The sequence below is a fragment of the Azolla caroliniana genome, unplaced genomic scaffold (assembly GCF_043228905.1).
Source record: "Azolla caroliniana isolate FFs.n. ecotype wild unplaced genomic scaffold, voAzoCaro1.0.p SCAF_7, whole genome shotgun sequence".
Classification (NCBI taxonomy): domain Eukaryota; kingdom Viridiplantae; phylum Streptophyta; class Polypodiopsida; order Salviniales; family Salviniaceae; genus Azolla; species Azolla caroliniana.
In genome coordinates, this window is record NW_028230442.1 from 22,257,337 (window position 1) to 22,280,066 (window position 22,730).

Consider the following 22,730-nt stretch of genomic DNA (forward strand, 5'->3'; position numbering starts at 1 on the left):
CTGAATACATTCAGAACAAGGTGTAATCACATGACAGGGAATCATATGTGCATCTGTGAATATTGTTGATTGATTAAATCATGCCACAAGCCTTGACATACCAATGTATATAATGGTGAGGAGAAGAATTATATATCCAGGCAGAACGAAGTGGAGATGTGTAGTAAGAAATTGACACCTCTACCAAGTGAATGAATGCACCTTCAAGTTCAGACCTTAATAGGGGAGAGATGAAAATTTTGAACATAAAATTGAATCATCACATGTATTTTTGTATTTATTTTAAGCTGCAGTTTATACAATGTTCAATATCGTTGCAAATTTGACTTGCAGCAAGTTAAATTTTGTAGAGATTACATGCCGTCATTGATCAATTGGCCAAAGCATAAAATGGCTTCTACTACCATCTCATAACTCGCATGTAAAATATCCAACAAAGCACATTTCTCGCAAATCATGGTCTTTGGTCTATATGTTTTCAAGTGAGGTTTCACCACATCCTGTAGAGTTTTTTGCTTCGATCACATAATCATGTTGCATACAAGATAGGTGTGGTATTTTGCTATTTTCTTCCCAAGAGAAAAGCAAAGTAAAAATATTGGCAGAGTGCTTATTCACTCGAGGCTGACTCACTGCATACAATTATATTGGTATTATTTTCACTAATACAAATAAACTTTAGAAAATGCTCAGTATAGTCACCTTGGAGTACAAGATAAAAAAATGTGACATGATAATTAAAAAGAACCCATATACAATGGGTGAAACGGTGAGCCCTTAACAACCCGTGTCAAGCACTTGCATTGTTAATGGATGCTCATGCACACTGAGGTAGTTTCATATTATAGAAATGGTTTACAAAAACAAGGTAAAATTATACATGGAAAAAATCAAGAATTTTTTCGTACTCAAACCTTTCCCCCCCTTCATTCAGGCTATAGATATATCTCATTCAATAATATGAAGAATGAAGGTACTGTACTGTATATAGAACCTGAAGAACAAAACAGTCTATAATCTGTCTGCTATCTTTGTTAAAGCACCAGCAAGCTTGCCCAAAACACCAATCAAGCTCTCCATTTGATCTTTCCTTTGATTCCTATCGAGCTCGCTATTTACATTTTGTGACTCCAAATGGGCCGTCAAAACTTGGCTATTGGATTCTAGCATTGAGTATAGTTGAGACTTGAACTCGTCGGTTTCTTCATTTGTCGAGTCACCCACTGGCCTCTTTCTCTTGCGCCGAGCATTTGCATTCGAGGCAACAACCTTGCCCTCATGTTGCATTGCATTTAATTCTCCATTATTGAACCGAGCACTGTCACACATGCCTGAAAGAAAGATAGATAGATATATTAACATCTTTCACCTGAGAAACATTTGTACTGATTAGATACATATATGTAATGAATATGTATCTGTACCACATGTGTATGTATATGCATATGTATGTGTGTAATTATATGTGTGTATGTTCACCCATATGATATGCATATGCATCTGAACCTATATCACATGTATGTGATGCACATTGAACATTACATTTGCATGTATACAATAAGTCTGAGTATTTTATTGCAAGTGTCCTGATGATGAAGCAAGAAGATTTTGTCTACCTGTTGGAGGGCCATGGGCAATGGCAGGGCTTTCTAGAGCTTGATTAACCATTACTTCCTTCTCAGATGTGGGAGGCACTACATCCCCACCTATGCAACCACTATCAAAGATAACTTGGTCTCCACAGTAGGGACTTTTCCCGACCAGCGGATCAAAATAACTTTGTTCATAGCACACTTGCATGTGATTCTCTGTCTTAGTGTGGCTACTCATCAGGAACAAATAGGGAAGATGGCTTTCAATCTTTCTAACACTGCCAACATAAACATAAGAGTAAACACAATGGAATTATGTAAGCATCACAATTCAATGATCCCCCTCTTATTTGTGACTTCATTCATAAATTATGAAATGGTAAATGGTGGAAAACGTAGAGATTAATATGGGAAAGATCAAATACAATCCAGGAATACCTGTATCGGTAACATAAGTCATTTCTACATAGTTCAGTATGTGATGCCAAGTTCCATACAAATCATTCAAATCATTCAAATCATTACATAGGATACTAATCAAGTATATGATGCCAATCAAACCATATAAAAATCATTACGTAATGTCAATCAAATCATGTTACTCCTCATGTAATGCTTATGAATCCTTATGTCATCCTCATAAATTAATCCAATCAGAATTACACCATGCTAATCAAATTATTTGAACCATTACGATATGTCAATTAATCATTTAAATTCCACACATCCACCAATTAAATGGCTCTTTCCAAAAACATTCAGCAAGCCATGACAAACCCACATGAACTCAAATCAAATAAAATCTTTATTAATTATCATGGAAGGCCTCCAAAAAGAATGCGCTCATAAAGAACATGCTGGAGCAAATATGAAACAAACGAGAACCAAATTTAATATATGCCCAATAAAAGAAAATCCCAAACACGTTCTGTGATTACCATACCATATTTTTCTGAACCCTACTGGAAATTTTCCTAATTTCGTGCAACATTTTCGGAATAAAAAGAAAACCCAAAAGGCACACATACAGGCACACACCTGACCTTGAAGGAAGAAACCCTATATGGGCGAGATGGCAGCGAGCTGGAGATTCACTCTTTGGCTATTGGTTGTAATGAAATGCAGAGAAAGGATTGAGGAAGGTTTTCTTCTTCTTCTTCTTCTTCTTCTTCTTCTTCTTTTTCTTTTGGCAAGGGTCTTTGTTTTTTTGCAATCTAGATTCTACACTGAGACATGGAACCAGAAGAAAAAACGAACATAGGAAACCCTAACTAGAAGCAGTTGAGGATCAATAATCTAAACCCACAAACTGATTTTTTGTATAACTGCAAGAATAGCCCCCCCATGAGTTTTTCAGTTGATTTTTATTGGAACATATTCACCAGGAACAGACTCTCTCTCTCTCTCATAAGGGCCCCGATGTTACCCGGAAAATGTCGGTAGTAAAGTAATTTGGACAAACACCGCCCCGAATTTGCCTCTCTCTCTCTCTTTCTCTCGATTAAAACTTCCAATTTAGTGATACAAGATTTACACTACTTCGAACAAATATCATCGTAGATTTTTTCGAAGCTCAAGGGTATTTCCGAGGAAATGTCTAAAAACTTGCGGGTCTTTTGGCATTTTTGCCGTACTTAATGACCTACGTCCAAGGTTTAGATAGTCCTAGCTATCTAGGTTTGGTAGCACACCGTGTCATCGGTGTGTGAGGTTTTATAATCACAAGCTTCTATTTGTTGGTCATAGTACAGATAGGTGCATAGTAGAGTACTTGTATGTTAAAAAAACATGAAATTGGGTATGCATGCAATGGATTATAACTGTAGAAAGCAATAGAGAAGTAAGGAATTCTCATCCTTGGGAAAGTAGTTACTAGTGTTAAATCAAGATCCAATACAAATAGGTAATTGTAGCTAAGGGCACATGAGGTTTTGAGGCCTCGAGATCAATGAATGCAATGTTGATATCCTTAGTTTAGATGTAGCATATCAAGCAAACCTAGCTATGTTATGATTCGTGTAGAAAAGGCCACTATGTCGTATTTAAATGTTTAAGCAATTATGATTGTCAAAACACTTTTACAATATGCTCATTTGCTTGCATAATAATGCCATACTTGGTCTCCCATAGTGACATCCTCATCAAAGAAGGAAATTAGCAGGTAGGAACAAATGAGTTAAATGTTTAACATCCTCTTCACCATTTTTTGGGTGTGCATTTGATAGGAAAGCTTAAGGAAACAAAAAACACCCATGCAAGGCAACAATTTCTACTCCATTGTACTGTTTGGAAAAATATACTGCACTGGTTTTACCATGGAATAATGTAAAATGCTCCCTGAAATGCACATCTTCGACAAAAACATTATACCATGGACAACAAAGTATAATAGGAAGTTTCAAACCTCAAAATCGACAAACCCTAAAGTCACATGGCCAACCATATTTTAGTCTCATAGCATTTTTGCAAACTTTAGATCTTCAAGAGAACCATGCAATGTTTCATGATTCTTATTGGATCTAGTACTCACACATACACCTAGAGTATAAATATATATCAACAATGGCACTCATATCCATTGTTTAATAAGATCTGGAATCATCACCAATTTTGAATAGCTAATCTAAATCCACCACACACAAACAGATTTGTTTGGACGTACAAAAGTATCATGAATTAATAATATACAAGACAGTTTACATCAAAATGTGGATACAAATATGTGATCCATGGAATTACAATATTGTCGGGCATACCGCATATTTTGATAAAAGTATGTTCAGGCAAGGCAAAGACAGATTCTTGTTCCTGTAGATCCACTAGAAGACCTGGCAAATATTCAGATGATGCAATTGCAAGATTTTCTTTCTTGATTGAACTTCTCAAAAGTTATGGAACCCTATGGACGACTAACCATCCAGAATGAATATTTGATATAACTTCCGTACTGAATAAGTGAGTATAAATGTGTTACCCCTGAATGACCTCAATCTACAGAGGTCCAAATCTCATCAAAGCATAAGAAGAACAAATATTGAAGGTCTAATATTTGAAGGCCTCCAATATTAAAGATGATGCAAGTGCTAGTTTCCTTTCTTAATTGAGCATCTCTGATCAGACATTTGATTCTTGCTAAAACAAGATTGCATTATCGTCAATGAGAATTTTAACTGCAATACCGCAATAGCATGCCCACAACGCATCTTGCTAAAGAGCCAGCAGTAATGATTGTGGCAGCTACTGGCGTGGTAACATTCATAATCACTGCCATATACATACATAACACACTCAATCAGCAGTATAGAATGCAAAGAATTTTCAATGAAAGAAAACAGAATAGACATTACCCTTAATTGCTATGGTGTTCGAAGACAAAATGAACATCTCAACTATGTACACCATGAAAGGTGAGAATTCCCATACCTGCACAATGGCAGACTCTATTAAATGATGAAGTCACATAAGGTCAATACTATCAAATAGCTAGTTGACCTCCACTCAAAGAGATATAGGGAAAAACATTTCTGGATATTAACCAGAATGCCCATTGGTTTTCAAAGATTACCGAGATACCCATGCAGAGTAATTGTCTGAAAACACGGGTTTCTGGTAAGTAACTAGAAAGTTAGGTGTTTTTCCCTTTATCCTAAAAATACACTTATAGGGCTGCAGTATACATTATAAACCATCATTGCAAATCTAAACAGCTTGAAGTAAATACATGGAATCTACCATCATTGCGAAAGTAAACAGCTTGAAATAGCTCGAAAGAAGCAACGCGTGTAAAATGTCCACCCATCTCCTGCATAAACAACAAAAAAACACAGCCTTATCATTGTATACAAGTATTACAAATTGAGTGCAACAAAGCTTTTTTTTCATTTTTGAAACCACTATTTATTATACATGTGCTTTAAGAACAACAGATCAGTATGGTTTTTTCAAAACAAATAGATCTAGCGCTATTCTCAACACTCAAATTTTTGAAAGTGCTAATAGCATAGAGAACATTTTCAACAAAACTCTTCAGTGCATGACTAATAATTCCAATTATAAGATTGTGGGTGGGATTGGGATTTTGATTAAGGGTGATCCCGTGAATCATAGTTGTACATGCCTTTATTTTGGTTTGTTGTTCTCAAAGACAAGACAACACTCAAGATGTAATCCCTTGTTTGGTCTTATAGGCCATTTTGGCCTCTTAAAAGACATTAATATTTCTTTCTTTCTTTCTTCAGTAATCAAAGATTCTTCTTTGCGCCTCCCCCTTTATTGGAAAATTCTAAAAACATTTTCATTCAGATTCTAGTTCATACTTTTGATGGAGCAGTACATGAGCTGAAAACATTAGCATAGCCATTCTTACGACCAGCTATCCCATGATACTGGATAACTATATAGCAATCATGATAAGCCATTATTTCAAAATTAGCCAAGCTGCATTGATCAATTTAGGGTCGGGGGTGATTGAATGGGTAGAGAAGCATGGATTGTACACTAGGGGCATGCAGGTTTTAGGAGGGGGGTTATTACCCTAGACCACATATCATTCAGATTCTAGTTCATAATTTTGATGGAGCAGTACATGAGCTGAAAACATTAGCATACCCATTCTTACGACCAGGTATCCCATGATGCTGGATAACTATATAGCAATCATGATAAGCCATTATTTCAAAATTAGCCAACCTACATTGATCAATTTAGGGTCGGAGGTGAGTGAATGGGTAGAGAAGCATGGATTGTACACTAGGGGCACACAGGTTTTAGGAGGGGGTTTATTACCCTAGACCACTTATCAACGCTATGAGCTCTTGTTGAGGGTGAGCTCGTGATATGGGGATAGATCTCTTCTTGTGGTCTTCCACAAAGCAATGGATAGATTGCACTTAGCTGGACTCAAGCCACAACTGGAAGCTGCTGAAAGATGAAGGATTTGAAGAGGGGGATTTATGTACTCATTAGTCAGTATCAGGAGAAGCCTGGGCTCCAAGAAGAGCAACACATAGTGCAACCAGGACCATTAGGATACCACAAGGATGACCCTCATCTCTCACTCTCTTTGAGCTTTACATCCATGAGATTTCAGATTACATAGATAGATTGAGGAAGGCATCCAATAACATCTAAGGGCCTACATTCATTTTGTGATGAAAATAATTTTTCTGCAGGCGTTGGTCAGACCATGTTGACGATGTTTGACACAGCTCCCATATGGGTGAATGCTCAATATGCTGGATATCAGTTTCAACTTAGGGTGCAACATGCAGAGTAAACAAATCATTTGTATATAAATCATTCGAATGTGGAAGTAACATTCAAAAGAATCTCATTTCTCCTTGAAAGAAGCATCCACAGCGTGACACTATAGAGGTTATGTTGCGTTGGGGACACTTGAGAGACAATGAACCTATGAACAGTTCAAGGACCACACGCCAAGCTATGGCTGTTCAATACATTGGTTGCTCCTGCCCTCTTGTATGGAGTACAGTTATGGGAATCACAACTTAACAATGCACAAGATTGGAGAAACATCAGAAGGCAATTACTTTCAATGATTTCCCACATTATGAGGTGCGCAATGTCAACACCACATGAGTTAGCTAGAGCTGTGTTGGGAGCATCCCAAACAATACCAAGGCACGTTTTAAAGTCATGGCTTGTTTACATCAAATCTGGGAGTTAACTACACATCACTATCCATGGTTAGCTCTTTCCCCATCTATATAGCTAGCAAAGGAAGGTGCAACCACCAGTTGATGGTATTCAATAATGAAAGCTTGGTCAAAGTTACTCATGATTACAGATGTTCAAATCGTTTGGTTTTAAACATTTTTCTTTTGTTACTTACATTGAAATAAATAGATGTAATCTTTGCCAGATATCATCGCATTATGGCCCTTAAGACACGTGAATGTATCTTTCTTTCTAGATGTATCTATATTTCTTTGTTTATGTGATTGTGAAGTTTCACTCATGTAAGTACTTGATTTCTTTTTATTACAAGTTGACTGTGCCAGTGACAACAGTGAAAATGTTTGCTAGCAGTTATTTTTTCAGAAGTTTTACTCTGGTGTTGGGTTCAGACTGTTGCACCTTATTATGGTGTTGGTTTCTGAGATTGTGTGATCCTTGAAATTCTCAACCCAAATTTTATCTTCAAGGAAATAGATGCAATATGGAATCAATTTTCGAACAAATAAATTGCAAAATCTCAAATCAGCCAGAAAAAGGACATCAGAGACAAAGACAGACTATATTATGTGCTGCTTACCATAACCTCCAAAGTGAGTCATGTCGTATCAGAAATTGCGAGGTTATCAATATTGTCAGGAAAAATACCACATTTTGAACCAAAACAAGACCCACGAGCTGGAAATGATATGAACATAAGTGTGTTAATTTATTACATAAATCTAGTAATTCAGTTTCTTAATATTGTCAATTCAATATATGATTTCTCTGAGTACCTTTCCAGCAGTTAAAATGAAGGTTAAGAAATTGTCCCATTTAATTGCATCAACTTTCTCAGATCCAATTAATGATTGTCTGCCTGTGTTAAATTTAGTCGAGATTAAGGGAAAAACATGGTAGTACACTGCCTAAAATTTGCGATCTTCCCAAACACAGAATTCTAGGCATGTTCATAAAATTCCATTATCATGGATACAAGAGTCCAATATAATGAATAGGAGACTTGTTTTAAATATTAGCCCCTGCCATAAAAACAGATTTGGGATGTTCATTATTGCAGCTAAAAAAAGGGTACCACAGAATTGTAAACCTAAATGCACAAACTCACCTTGATGTTCAGCTTGCTTAAGTCAGGATTATTGAAGAATAAATGCCGGTATACCTCTGATTTGTGAAGAATTAAGTCAATAAGGATAATCTGCATTACAATAAAACTCTTGCTACTCTCAAAATAATGTGATCTGAAAGAGTAAAGTGTGAATTATGAATGTGTATACAATGAAAATGCACTCAATTAACAAGAATCCACGCTTACAAAATTGAAGATAACCTGGGAGAAAAGATTGTAAGCAATCATGAAAACATTGCAATCCATCTTAGAGTGATTGCTAGACAACTTTGATTGTGTTGGCATACATGCATCTTGGAACAGCATACTTAAAATCATTTATCAAGGAGAACAGAGATATGTAACACTCTTTGTGAAGTCATTGGATCCCACTACAAATGAACCTTAGAAAAATCTTTGGCTGTATTTGAATTAGTCCTAAATGGCCTTCATGAGACCATATCACAAATTGAACTCTTCCCCCTATGCTGTAGGAAAATGGCTGTCTGGTCATTTCCTTAGTAGTATTGGATGATATTGCAAGTGAAGAGCCCAAATGTTCCATAAGTATACGGATTAGTTCTGTATAGGATCTAGATAACCCAAACAAACGTAACATGGAAGAAGATTCACTGCAAAGCATTTACATATTGTCACACTCAGTGTGCCTTGTAGTGGACTGAACATATGTATTGTGAAATGCTCTCAAGAATAGCCTCCATTTCATTATGTCTCAAGTTACATTTTATAGACTCTCTCTTAGCGTGGAGGGTGTTCTCCCGCTCCAATTAGCTCTACTAATTATGGGGCTTGGTGGGGGCCTAGTTTGGGTGTGGTGCATGAGGCTTGGTAGGGGCCTAATTTGGGTGTGGTCTATGTGTGGTGCATGGGGCTTGGTAGGGGCCTAATCTAGGTGTGGTCCATGTGACCACCACAATTCCCCCTTGTAAAAAAAAAAAGTTACTGTGCAATCGAAGCGCGACGAGGCGTGGACGACGGTTCCAGACAGGGGGATGACACGGGCGTGGGCGTAGGCATGAGTGTGGGCGGGGGCGGGGGCGGGGGCGGGGGCGGTGGTAGTTGATGGAAGGGCTTCATGCGAGACTGGTGAGCAAAGGTAGAGCAGTTGTTGGAGGCGCGGCGGAGTAGGTATGTAGTGTCGCATATCTGCTTTTGAACTTCGAAGGGACCGATCCATCGGTGCATGAGCGATTCGCTGAGACCGCGACGACAGATGGGGAAGTAGACGAGGACTTTGTCACCGACGTGGTATTGATGGTCGACACGGCCTATATCGTGTTGTCGTTTTTGGCGTAGTTGTGCCTGGTGCAGGTTGCTCGTGATGGCTTTGCGGAGGAGGGGCTGGAGTTGTTGTAGGTGGGACCACCAAGACACTGCGTTAGCGTGGAGTCGTGTGGTTGGTTGCAGGACTGCCACTTCTGGGGGTAAGCGTGGGTCCCTTCCGTAAAGGGCCCGAAATGGGCTAATGCGGGTAGAGGCTTGCACAGTTGTGTTGTAGGCATGCGTAACGAAGGGCAAGATTCGGTCCCAGGTTGAGTGCAGCGGATCGATGTAGGCTGAGATTTGTTGTTTTAAGGTTCGATTGAGGCGCTCCGTCAACCCATTCGTTTGCGGATGGTAGGGTGACGTGAATAACTGTTGGATTCCTAGTTGTGTTGAAACGAGGCGTAGGAGCTCACCGTTGAACTGGGGTCCTCGATCGGACAAGATTTGGAGTGGGCAACCGTGGGGGAAGATGATTTTCTCCAATAGTTTGGAGGCGATGGTCATAGCCTTTGCATCTGGGATAGCGGCCGTCTCAGCCCAACGCGTCAAGTACTCGGTGATGACGAGTATGAATTTGTTCCCTCCTTGTGACTCGGGAAAGGGGCCCATAATGTCTCATCCGACGATTTCAAATGGAACTTGAACTTGTATCGGATGTAAGAGGCCTTGAGCCACTTGAGGTGATTTGATGGCCTGACATAAGTTGCATGCTTTGATGTAGGAGGCGACCTCGTGGCGTAGCCCAGGCCAATAGAATTTGCGACGAATTTTGTCGAGCACCTTATGAAAACCCAAGTGGCCGGACAACGGGTGATCGTGGAAGAAACGAAGGTAAGACTGGCGTAGTTGCTCAGGCACGTAGACTCGGGGTTCTTTGCCTACTTGACAAAAAAGTAGGACATTATCCTGGATCATGAATTGCTTGGTGAGGGATGATGTCGGTTCAGCTCGTAGGCGGTGGCAGATATCTTGGATTTGTTTGTCGTGTTGTTGCATGTTGGCCATTTGGGACGAGGATATGGGGAAATCGATTGTGTTGGAGGTGATCTGGTTCGCCTGAAAGGATATGCGGGATAATCCATCGGCGACGATGTTTTGTGGACCATGGCGATAGCGCAGAGTGAATGTGTAATCCTGTAGCGCCAAAACCCAACGAAGTAAGCAGCCGGGTGGATGAGCCTTCTTTATGAGGGAGAGCAATGGCTGATGGTCGGTTTCGACTGATGTATTTGATCCGTGAAGGTATGGGTGGAAACGATGGAATGCCCAGACGATGGCGAGGAACTCTTTTTCAGTTGTCGAGTAATTTTGTTCGGCTTTGGTAAGTGACCGACTGATGTAGGCAATCGGGCGGAGTTGGTCGTTGTCGTCGGATTGGAGCAGGACCGCACCAAGGCCGACATTGGAGGCATCCGTCTGCAGATGGAAAGGCTTCGTGAAATCAGGGTGGGCCAGGAGGTCAGAGGCTTGGAGTGTTCTCTTGAGCTGCAGGAAGCTGGATTCGCAGGCTTCGGTCCACAGGAAGGGTGCGTCTTTTTGTAGGAGCGCGCGTAGTGGGGCTGACAGGTCGGCTAGCCGTGGGATGAAACGAAGAGAGAACGTGAGGAGGCCGAGGAAGCGTTGAAGCTGCTTGACTGTGGTGGGGCGTGGGAATTTTTGGACTGCTTCTGTCTTCTCCGGGTCCATTTGTATTCCGTCGGAGGAGATGACGTACCCAAGGAAGCGGAGGCACGTACTACCCCATCGGCACTTCTTCCATTGCAGCTGCAATCGATAGCGTTGAACACAAGTTAGGACCTCCCGAAGGACTTGAAGGTGTTCTGCCCAAGTGCTTGTATGTACCAGAATATCGTCTAGATAGACGATGACGACACGGCGGGTGATGAGATCATCGAAGATGGCATTAGCCATTCGCTGGAATGTGCTCCCCGCATCAGATAGGCCAAAGGGCATCCGTGTGAACTGAAAAATGCCTTTCCTAGTGCGGAATGCAGTTTTGTGGGCATCGTGAGGATTCATCGGGATCTGCCAATATCCCGAGGCTAGATCGAGGGAGGTGAAGTACTTTGATTTGCCAAGCTGGTCGAGGAGGTCATCGATACGAGGGAGAGGGTATCGGTCATGGGTGGTGACATGGTTCAGTTGTCGGAAGTCGACACAAAAGCGGTAAGAACCATCCCCTTTCTTTACCATGTGTGGTTCCGAGATCCACTCGCTCTTGGAAGGTGTGATAATCCCTTGTTGAAGCATAGTTTTGACGGCGTTGTCGATGCGCTCGTGGTCGAGAGGCGAGCGACGTCGGGGAGCTGCGTTGATGGGGCGGGCGTTGCCTGTAGGAATCGTGTGGTGAATCGGAAAACGGACCGAGGGAGGTTTTACAGGTGGTGTAGACAACGAGGGAAAGGTGGCGAGGAGCCATCTGATGTCGTTGATGCGCTCCGCCGGTGATATCAGGTACTGTGTGTTGCTGATGTGGGTGGTATCCCGCGGAGTAGTGAAGAGCGCGATCGGAATGTGATTTGGGAGGATGAGCTGTTGTGCGGAGAAATCGAGACAGGCTCGACTATGGAGGAACCAATCACATCCCAAGGTGATTGAGAACAACTGGCGCGGGAGGACGTAGAAACGATGGTGGATCTGGGCGGAACTAATGGTGAGCATGCACCTGACTTGCGTATGTGAGTGGTACACCCGTTGTTGGTCGCCGAAGAGGATTTTAATGGGCGGTGCGTGGCTCGTGGGAAGTTGTAATTGGGTGACTAAATCTGCGCTGATGGAAGAGATGCTGCTGCCGGAGTCGAGGAGAACTTCTTGGGTCGTGTGCTGGAAGCGGGCGATTGTGGTACAAACGGGCGAAGTTGATGAAGTGGAGGCGTGGACGTGCGGGGGCGGCTTGATCGTGGGAGAAACGGGAGAAGTTGAGGACGTGGAGACGTGGACGTGCGGGGGCGGCTCTCCCTGCAGCACCCCGCGCATTAGTTTTCCGGGAGCTCAGAGAGGGAGGCAGCGTCAGCCAATTGGACGTTTTGCTTCTGATTGGTGATTCTGCCACTTTCGGCAGTGACGCCGAATGTGGCCATAGTTGTTGCAGTAGAAACATTTGGGGCGTCCCTGGCTGTCTCGTTCGGGCAATGCACGCTTGGCACGTAATTGCGCGTTCTGGATGTCGATGTCCATGGGAGTGACGGCTGGTATAGTGTTTGTATGATCATGACTGAGATTACCTGGTGTGTGCATGTCGTGCGCGTCTGCAGCTTCGATGCATTGGGCAGTGAGGATGGCTTCGTGTAGTGTCGTCGGGCCTTGATCGCGTACACGGCGGCGGAGGTCATGTCGTATACGCGGCCAGAAAAAAAACAACTTCATGTCCTCCGACATGTTGGCGTCAGCCCGGCGTAGGATCTGCACAAAACGAACCGCGAACTGGGTGATGGGTTCGCGTGGTTGTTGGGTAATTGACTCAAGATGTTGTAGGACCGTCTGGCGGGAGTCTTGATGAGCAAAATTCCGAATCATGGCTGCCCGTAACAGATCCCAGTCGTTGCGTGTCTCTTCGGGTTGTTGTACAAGCCATGTTGCCGCGATATTCTCGAGGAGTGTCTTCATCTCCATTGCCTTCCGAGGGTGTGGCCACTGGTGGTAACTGGCCACCATTTCGAAATGATCCAGCCAAGAGAGGACGTCTTCCGATGGTAGGCCGGAGAACGGTTTTGGGCGAACTCGAGAGTCCGGGAGATTTTGTTGTGGCTCGGATCGTGCTGAAAGAAAGGACAACATGGCTTGGTTAGTATGGTTAACTTGTAAAATGATGTTGGACAGAGCTTGAACCAGTTGGTCGATTGGCGATGTGGGCTGGTGTCCTTGATTGTGTTGTAGGAATTCCGGATTCATCGAGTTTGCGTTGCCGTCGTTGTTGTCGTGTTGCATCGTGGCGGGCGTTGTTGGGGTCGTGAGTTGGGGTGGCTTGGCCCGTCTTCTCCACCAAGATGTGAAATGCTCAAGATGTGAAATGCTCTCAAGAATAGCCTCCATTTCATTATGTCTCAAGTTACATTTTATAGACTCTCTCTTAGCGTGGAGGGTGTTCTCCCGCTCCAATTAGCTCTACTAATTATGGGGCTTGGTGGGGGCCTAGTTTGGGTGTGGTGCATGAGGCTTGGTAGGGGCCTAATTTGGGTGTGGTCTATGTGTGGTGCATGGGGCTTGGTAGGGGCCTAATCTAGGTGTGGTCCATGTGACCACCACAGTATAATGCCTTCATTTAACCAAGTTAATAGTTTGATCATATGAATATTGAGAAGGACAGGAGAAAATGAATACATGAATGAACTGAACCCCAACAAAAATTTGTTGTGTTGATACAAACACTAAGAATTATTCAACTCTCGTTAAGATTGGAGCTCTGGCAGCCATAATGAGAATACCATCATCAAGAAACAGGCTTACTCTTGCAGAAGAAGGTTAATGAAGAATTCTTGACTTCACCATCTGCATTTTAATATTTACAGTGGCCACAACACTTCAATTGCTCTTTTCTTATAAGGGAAATCTTACTTAGATTATCACATGCATCAAACTCTCATATTAAGCACACAATCATATGGCAAAAACATTATTAGTACTCAAATGTAAATAATCACTGCACATCAATAGTCATATGTCATCAATAAAAAACCATATAATGTTAATTTCTGGTTCTGGAATATGAATATGTACCATCATTTCACATTCAACGTATTCATCTGCCACACATTTGCACTCTACCTGCAGTTAACAAACCAACTAAATATCATCAACATTTTTTAACTGACAAACTGAATTTAATTATGACAGTAAATCCAAAATACATATTGTGAAACAAGAACAGAAAATTGAAGAGAATTTGTCACAATCTAACTAAATCGTTAAGAACTAACTTTGGTCAAGTTTACTAGAGTTGAAACATCTAAGAGGGATGAAGGCACGGCTTTTTGTACCATAAAAAATCCTCGGCACCAAACCAAGTGGGAGAAGTTCTAAATATATCCATATTTATCAATATCTAGAATAAGTAGATGTTTTTATTGACAGTCCAGTCAACACACATCGTGAGGAGATGCTTGACATGCTGCATAGAGATTGTTTCATAAAACCTTCTAAAATTTTCTAAAAGCAAATATTTGGATTCCATGAAACTACTTTAGCCAAAATACTACACATTTATGAATAAAGGAAACTCACACATTTAGTGAGACGAATGTTCCCTGGGGAGTATTGAACATATACTTCATTGATTGATGTACCACAATGCACACAGCACATACGGCTTTCTAATCCATCTTTTCCCATCTATGAAGCTGTTTGATAATCTGATCAAAGAAGTTCTAACCAATTATTAAAAAACATACACATCTCTCCTCTCCCTCTCTCTACCCTGTGCATTATCAGAATCAACCTTTGTTATCATACAATTGCAACAAATTGAATGAAACACCACAAGAAGAGCTATTTAAAACAAAAAAGAAAGTGAATGATTTGGAATCAACATATCAATGTCGAAATCATGAGGATTCAAACTCAAAAAGTTAATGGTTAGAGCAAGCAATAAGTCAAGGCTAACAATAACCCTTGTATATGCAGAAAATCCCTGAAATACATAGACACAATCAACATGCATATGCACTTTAAATAAACTTAAGGTAGAGATTACTGTAATTATATGTCTTACGCAGCATAAATTTAACACATAAATTTACCTCCTAAGAGATTTCGAATTAATAAAATAATGGTTCAAACACCATAGGTGAAACACAATAGAAAAAATACTTTCTTCTTGAATGTAAAAGACATACAGATATAGATACCCTTGAATGATCGAAAATTTCATCCTAAATGTATAAGAATAATAGAACTTGTGATCATCAGTGTACAAATACACAGACATAGGCACCTTGGAATAATGTAAATTATCAAAAAAGCACGACGATATTTTCCTAATACCTATCAACATGAGGATAAAGACACAGATATTCGTCGCCCCTGGGTCACTTGAATGGATAGAATTGTAGATGAATCATTATAACTTTTTCTCTCCAAAACTGGCGGCTGTTCATGCCTAGGACGTCCACACAACCAGCAAAAGCAGTCATTTCTCCAATCTTACCATTGAAGTTATGGTTCAAACTCAATAACATTAGTTACTTGAATTCGAGAGTGGATTTTACATTTGAAGAATAAATCGAATGTTACATAAACTTATAGTCTACAGATATATTGCAATAGATCCCGTTTTATTAAACAAGGCTTTGTTCATTTGTATATACAATGCCTCCATTTTATCAAAATTCTCAAGAACACCATTCCGTCCAGATACCACCAAGATGCCAAGCAATTATAGGTAAATCATGATTTGCCATTACTTGGGTAAATAATATGGTTAAATCCTAGAGTCAGAATTGAGTGTATGAGTAGAAGGAATTGCTGCTGTTCAGCTGGAAAGGCAGGCTTTCGAAAGGAGTCACAACTCTGCTCACATATTTACCCTCCCAAGCACTTATTGAGGAGGGAAAACAAGATTTGAACCAGAAATTCTAGGGAGAGGAAAAGGTTGCACTCGTGATCCCACACATACCTATGAGTAACATTCACAAGCATGGTTGTTACCCATGCTTGAGTAGATGGTGTTTAACGCCATTCAAGCATGGGCAACAAGATCAGAACCAGAAATTCTAGGTAGAGGAAAAGGTGGCATACACATGATCTTATGCATACCTAGGAGTAGCATTCACAATTCCACAGTTCTCCTTATCGGACACTGCCTGTGCTCAGCTTTCTCATGGATATGCAACCCTTGGTGCTCTTGAAAGAAAATGAGCACATATACAGTTCCAAAGAGCCTCGAACAAAATTGCAGCTATTTGATACACTTGTCAAATAGTGCAGCCCAAATAATCATTGAGGCACTATTCAGTTATCAGTATCCAAAGGCTTTGGGAGCTCCCTGTACAAACGGTACTCAAGGTTGGCACTTATGTCATCAAAACAACTAATTGGACACAGACATAATCATATTGGTATATTGAAATGCAACAAAGGTTTGAGTAACATGGCATAAGCATAAATGTACTACCCCCCCCATACCAATAAAATTTGGATTGCCCCCATCTAAACATGACCAAAGTGGAAAAGACCAAAGTGACATACATTGATATCATCAAATTGGATAATGGAAGAACATGGATCAGCCCCATAACATCTCTTGGCCTGAAGATGGCCTATTATAAGGCATACTTTTTACATGGATTCACACTTAACACATGGATAAGGATGTGCAAATTCATCATGTGATGACTCTTTTCTTTTTGGGTACAAGAACGTGTAGCACAGGCCACTATGAAAGAAGGGCATATTGAAGAGACCTTAAAGTCGAAACAGGCCGCCAAAAAAAACCATTATCAGTACATAAGGCAGAAAACGCTTTTCACATACCGAGGTCAGAATGGGATCGGGTGTTTCACGTGTTACAAAGATGCCCAGACGGGAATATCTTCATGGTTAGACTGCTCAATAGAAGAAGTCGAGGGATCAGACCAAATGGTTGGTCCGTCTCTCGAGACAGACATCCAAACCCATAACAAAAAATCGATGGATAAGACGTGCTGGTGTACAATGTTCTGCGTCCCATGAATAACTTACACTTCTTAAGGAAGGTTCGTCCAAGATGCGTACATGAAGCCAATCAATTCATAGATACAATCCAGACAAGAACGACTTGCTCCTTATATTATATACTTCAATCAATTGTTTCACAAAAAAAAAAAAAACATGCAATGAAAAAATTGGTATTATGTTCCAGAAGGGGTTCATCAAGGAAGAATGGTAAAGTTCAGTATGTGATGCCAGTTTTCAACTACATGATTGAAATCATTACATAGGATGTTAATCAAATCATGATATGATGCCAATCAAATCAGATAGCCCATTGTGTAATGCAAAACAAATCCTTGTGTAATGCTTATGAATCATTATATCATAGTAATGAATCATTTCAATTATCACGCCATGCTAATCAAATTATTTAAATCATTATGAGATGTCAAAAGATAATTTAAATTCCACATTCACCAATTAAATGGCTCTTTCGCCAAATATTCAGCATGCCATGACAAACCCACGTTAAATCAAATAATGATAATAAAATCTTCAATAATAATTGAAAGATGTAATAATCAAGAAAGACCTTCTATAATGATGTATCCATAAAGAAATTCCTTAAGTAAACATGAAACAAACAAGGACTCACTCAAACCAAAGAAAACCTCAAGCATGTTCTCGAATTAAAACCACATTTTCTGAACCCTAATCGAGTATTTTCTGATTTCGAGCTAGATTTTCCCGAACCCTGATTATTCGTTTTTCCTGATTATTTTGGGCCACAAATTTTTTCTGGGGGAAAAAGGACGAACAAAAACCCAAGTAACATACGTGCCTACCTTTGATGGAGGAAGAGCCTATTTGGGCGATGGCAGGGAGCTGGAGATTCACCCGTTGGTTATGCTTGTTAGGACCTGCAGACAGGGGGAGGGGGAAAATCTACACGGCCAAACCAAGACTGATCGGACCAAGGAAGAAATCAAAAACCCACCATGCATTGCACTGCACTGCAAGACATCAGAATCAGTTGAGGGAGAAGGGCTAACTAATATGCAGGGCTCGATACCCCCCACCCCTAAGTTTTGTATAATTGCAAGAATACCCCTGAGCCTCCTAGAGTTTGCAATTCTTTGAGAATTATTTCCCAAAATGCCCCTCTTGTTTTTTTTTACAGCATTTGCCTGGAGTGTGCCCCAGTCTCCGCGAATTCGCGAGATTTTACAGAGAAAATTCGAACTTGAATGTTTTATTTAAAGTCGGAGAATGCATTCTTGAAATCCTCTGAATGCCCCTCGGAGAATATTCCCTGAAAATGCCCCTCTTGTTTTTTATTTTATAGAGCGTGCCCAGTCTCCGCGAATTCGCGAGATTTATAGAGAAAATTCAAACAGAGTGTTTTGTTTAAAGTCAGACAATGCATTTTTTAAATCCTCTGAATGCCCCTCTTTGAGCTCTATGAAATTCTTGGGCATACCTCGCTTGACATCTCCTCTCCACAAAAAACATGGGTTTGCGGAGAGTCTAGAGAGTGAACGAATTTTTTTACTAGAAATTGTAGTTAATGAGAGAGGGCGAGGGGGGTATTTTGGAGGTTTTTGAAATGATAAAGGTATTTTAACTCTATGAAGTGCGAGACAGAGAGAAAATTGCATCGTCCTCTACATGGTTATGAGCATTTTAAGAAATCTTTTGGAGTACATGATGGGTAACCCCCCAACCAAGCCTTTGCATTTAGATCATATTTGGATTTAGTGAGCCTCATGTTGATTCATGGGAGTGGGTGTTGTTGGGGTAAAATATTGGAGGAAGGGACTAGTCACCAGCATTGGTGACATGGGGTGTTCTACGAGTGGTCCTTGTGTGAACCTCCCATTAGGTGCCCGCAAACAATCATTAGGGCATCACATCATTAGGTGCCCTCCTATCATGAATGCTCTGCATCACTTATAGTATTGCGAACTCCATTTATTTAAGTAGGGGCACTTCATGACCCGTAGAATGGCCTTGGCATGCAATAGGGAACTTTGATGTTTTCGTGTACCACATGGCCTATTGGACGTTTTATTCGTTTATGGGGTGCAACTAACAATATTAGGGATACTAGGGTTTGCTTGGGGTTGTAGGTAGTCATTATCATCAACATTTGGAGATTTACATGCAATCCTCAAATATCATAATTTATACCAAACGAGGTTGAATGATGGGCATGCATGTATAAGGTATTAGAAAGTTTTACGTGTGGGACCATATAACTCATTAATGGATCTATTCATTCGTTTGTTATATAACGTTTTCCCTCTAGGTTCACACCTATTGTGGAAGCTTTTGGGTGTGTAAATGTAGTTGGCACCATTTCCTTCACTTCATGCTTGAGCAAAATAGTTTATCCATTGGGTTCTACTAAGTTCCCCACCTAGTGAAGCTTGAGGTGAACAAGTGTTGAAAACGAAGAAGATTGAGACCATCACATTTGTAGTCGCAATGAACCATGCAACAATGAACAAGATGAGAGAAATATTAGGAGAGAATCAAGACCGTTGTAATCGTGATTAAGATGAGAAACGTGACAAACATCGAGACCATGAGAGAAGGGATTGAAATGACGGGGTTGCAATCATGATGAGATACACAACGATGAAGTAGATGATAGAATGTCAAAAGAAAGTCACGAACACAATAGAAGGTTAGAATAGGATCATCACGATCATTGCAATTATGTCCATGATGAGCCATGGAAGAAATATCCAGACCATCATAGTTGTAGTCATGATGAGCAATGGAACTACAAAGAAAATGACAAAAAGGTCAAATGAGAGTCGATGTCATAGGAGAGAGTTGAAAAATGATAGAGATCACGAAATGATGTTAGAGTGGATCATGATCGTATATAGTCATGGTTTTGTGTGATGATGGTGTGTTTTGTGGTGATGAATATAAGGGTTTGGGTGAATCAAAAGGCAATAATGATGAATGTGTGCATCGTTTAAGCATACACGAAAACATGTTCATGCCTCAAACACATTTGCTCACTTCAAAGTTCACGTTATTTGGGTCTTGCACTTGCTTGATAGTGGATTAACAATGTCCAATCTATTGACACTTTTATTCCTCTTCCGTCCCTCGAGAAAATATACTTATTATGCTTATGTAACTTTTTATATCACCCATAGCTTTGGCTCGTGCCTAAAAAGTGGCAAGTTATGAGATTCAACTTGTCAAGACTCTATGATTACTACAGATTTATGGGTGCTTTGTATGTTGGATCAACTCTCTAAAAAGTCGGGTTCATTTCTATAACCCCTTTCTATCTCTCTAAAAGCCCTTCTCATAACCTCACGAAAACCTTGTTTTTTATCTGTAACTCTTTCCCATTTCTATGAAAACTTTTATTTTGACTCGATATAAGTCTTATTTCATGTCATTAATCCCTTGTCATGTGCAGCTTGAATTTGCTTCTTATTTGAACATAGGTACAACATTGTTGAAAACTTGACAATGCCAATATACGAGGTTCTTGCCACACACTTATCGGTATGATAAATCATGGTAATGGTCTCTGTAGGATGATAATACATGATTACCATCGTCATCTAAGTCAAAACTTACACGGTCATGTCACTAGACTATAGATGATGATGATAATACATCACCCATGTGCCGATTAATCCATTGTTTCTCACTAGCTTTGTTTTAGATAGTCTCTCTACCATGACCTCAACTATCCCCTCCCACTTCTGTCTTTCTCGACCACAAACTCTCTCACCAAGATGTGAGGGGTTAATATCCTCAACGTGTATCTAAATAGTCTCAATGTTTGACGTTAGAGGATGATGGGTCAAATTCTAACTATTTATGACATACGAGGACAACAACAAAATCTATCAGTGCATATGCATATCTCCCTTTCTTTTCACTCAGAAATTGAACATAGAGAGATGGAAATATAAAGATATGATGTTACATACAAATGTGTAATATAATACACAAATAATCGTTACCACGTTGAAAGATCGACAAAAAATGGTAATATTTTTTTCAATGTTGTTGCATTGTAATTCTTAGCTAATATTATTTCTAATATCCATTAATGCTTAATATTGAAATTATTTTTATGATCTTAAATTAGGGCAACTTAATATGAATTTTGATTTTGTATTTACTAGATTTTTTCAACATTTACTAGATTTTTTTTATCACTATAGTGAATTTCATGAAAGGATTTCTCTATCTATATTCATATCGCACCCTTGCTGACGAGTTCTGAATTAATACAAGCATAGCGGATTACCATTGCAAGTTGCTATGATGTTTTGTCGCTATTGTAATATGTTGCAAATTTTATCTCTTGTAGGCACACTTTTATTATAAGAAAAGAACCTCGTCATATTGTAACAATTTTATTTATCGACTCTTGGTTTCAAATGAATTCTTTACCGTTTTCAAGGTTAAAGACATATAGTAAATGCCTTTAATGGAAATCATGTGATTCCTCCAATAAGATTCAAAACAAAATCAAATTTCAGATGATTATGGATGAAGTTATCAAACACATTATTATTCTATACACCCTCATGAAAGATATGATATTGAATTTGCATACATATAAAGTATTTCTTCTACAAACAACGATTGTAGGGATTTTCGTGAAAATAACGTTTCTATTATTCACCAAAATTATGACCTTCACGAGGTGTTGATTTTAATAGATTTGTTAGAGACATTAATTTGCATATTATGATTTTCATGAAATAATGAAAGCTTTTCGATCTAATATCATAACGTAAAGCATGTACTTCATCAAAGTGCAATAAAATGACATATCTTGTGCATATGTTATGCTGTCTTTCATGTACACATTTTGTTAAATATTGATAATATACATTTCATCATAAAGCATTCTACTTCAAAGGAGGAGTAATTAGTCTCGTTACGAAAAAATGAATGCAAATGCTTTTGAAATTTATAGGTATTGGCCAATAAGAAAACAATTAACCTGTTGGCACAGACATTAATGGATTATGAACCAAATCTTACCGATTTAGATAGGTCTATTGGTGTTCAAATAGCATCAAAATCATGTGAATTGATTAATCTATGAAACAACTATAGCGTGGTGCACATCTATCATTTCTCGATCCTTGTTGCGCCCACAACTTATGGCACATGTACATCAGGGGCCATTAGTTACATGTATAGATTTGTAAGGTATAATTATATGCCTCATCTTAATTTTGAGGTGATTAGGGTATCAAACATCGGCCAAACAAATCTGGGTAGCTTTGAGAATACGCAAGCATAAGCTTTCGAATTCCTAACACACATATAATCATAGTTAGGTAACAACTCTTTTTACTTTACCACAATCGGGCAATTTTGGCATTTATCTCGATTTTCATTAACAGTCACGAGACCGAGGT

General features: G+C 39.8%; 2 protein-coding genes across 2 annotated transcripts; both read right to left on the minus strand.

The window, feature by feature from the left end:
- Positions 1 to 716: 716 nt before the first annotated feature.
- LOC147862357 (uncharacterized) lies at positions 717 to 1,858 on the minus strand. The gene is made up of 2 exons (XM_087322270.1): positions 1,617 to 1,858; positions 717 to 1,331 (listed from the first exon to the last, which is right to left on the minus strand). Exons 1-2 carry the CDS (start codon positions 1,828 to 1,830, stop codon positions 1,012 to 1,014), a joined length of 534 nt encoding a protein of 177 aa, XP_087178396.1. The 5' UTR covers positions 1,831 to 1,858; the 3' UTR covers positions 717 to 1,011.
- Positions 1,859 to 4,268: 2,410 nt separating this feature from the next.
- Positions 4,269 to 18,270, minus strand: LOC147862358 (protein ARV 2-like). Its single transcript, XM_087321971.1, has 10 exons — positions 18,153 to 18,270; positions 14,902 to 15,029; positions 14,398 to 14,445; positions 8,395 to 8,484; positions 8,263 to 8,308; positions 8,063 to 8,145; positions 7,867 to 7,964; positions 5,325 to 5,394; positions 4,940 to 5,015; positions 4,269 to 4,856 (listed from the first exon to the last, which is right to left on the minus strand). The coding sequence occupies exons 2-10, from the start codon at positions 15,007 to 15,009 to the stop codon at positions 4,759 to 4,761; spliced, it is 717 nt and encodes a 238-aa protein (XP_087178097.1). The 5' UTR covers positions 15,010 to 15,029; positions 18,153 to 18,270; the 3' UTR covers positions 4,269 to 4,758.
- Positions 18,271 to 22,730: the final 4,460 nt, after the last annotated feature.

What these genes read in the sequence shown, in the direction of transcription:
- LOC147862357 (XM_087322270.1), bottom strand. Translation starts at nt 1,830, where the DNA reads ATGAGTAGCCACACTAAGACAGAGAATCACATGCAAGTGTGCTATGAA. An exon ending in TGCCCATGGCCCTCCAACAG is followed by an intron (nt 1,332 to 1,616) that starts GTAGACAAAATC and finishes TCTTTCTTTCAG; the next exon opens with GCATGTGTGACAGTGCTCGG.
- LOC147862358 (XM_087321971.1), bottom strand. Translation starts at nt 15,009, where the DNA reads ATGGGAAAAGATGGATTAGAAAGCCGTATGTGCTGTGTGCATTGTGGT. An exon ending in GACTCACTTTGGAGGTTATG is followed by an intron (nt 5,395 to 7,866) that starts GTAAGCAGCACA and finishes TTGTTTATGCAG; the next exon opens with GAGATGGGTGGACATTTTAC. An exon ending in GAACACCATAGCAATTAAGG is followed by an intron (nt 4,857 to 4,939) that starts GTAATGTCTATT and finishes TGTATATGGCAG; the next exon opens with TGATTATGAATGTTACCACG.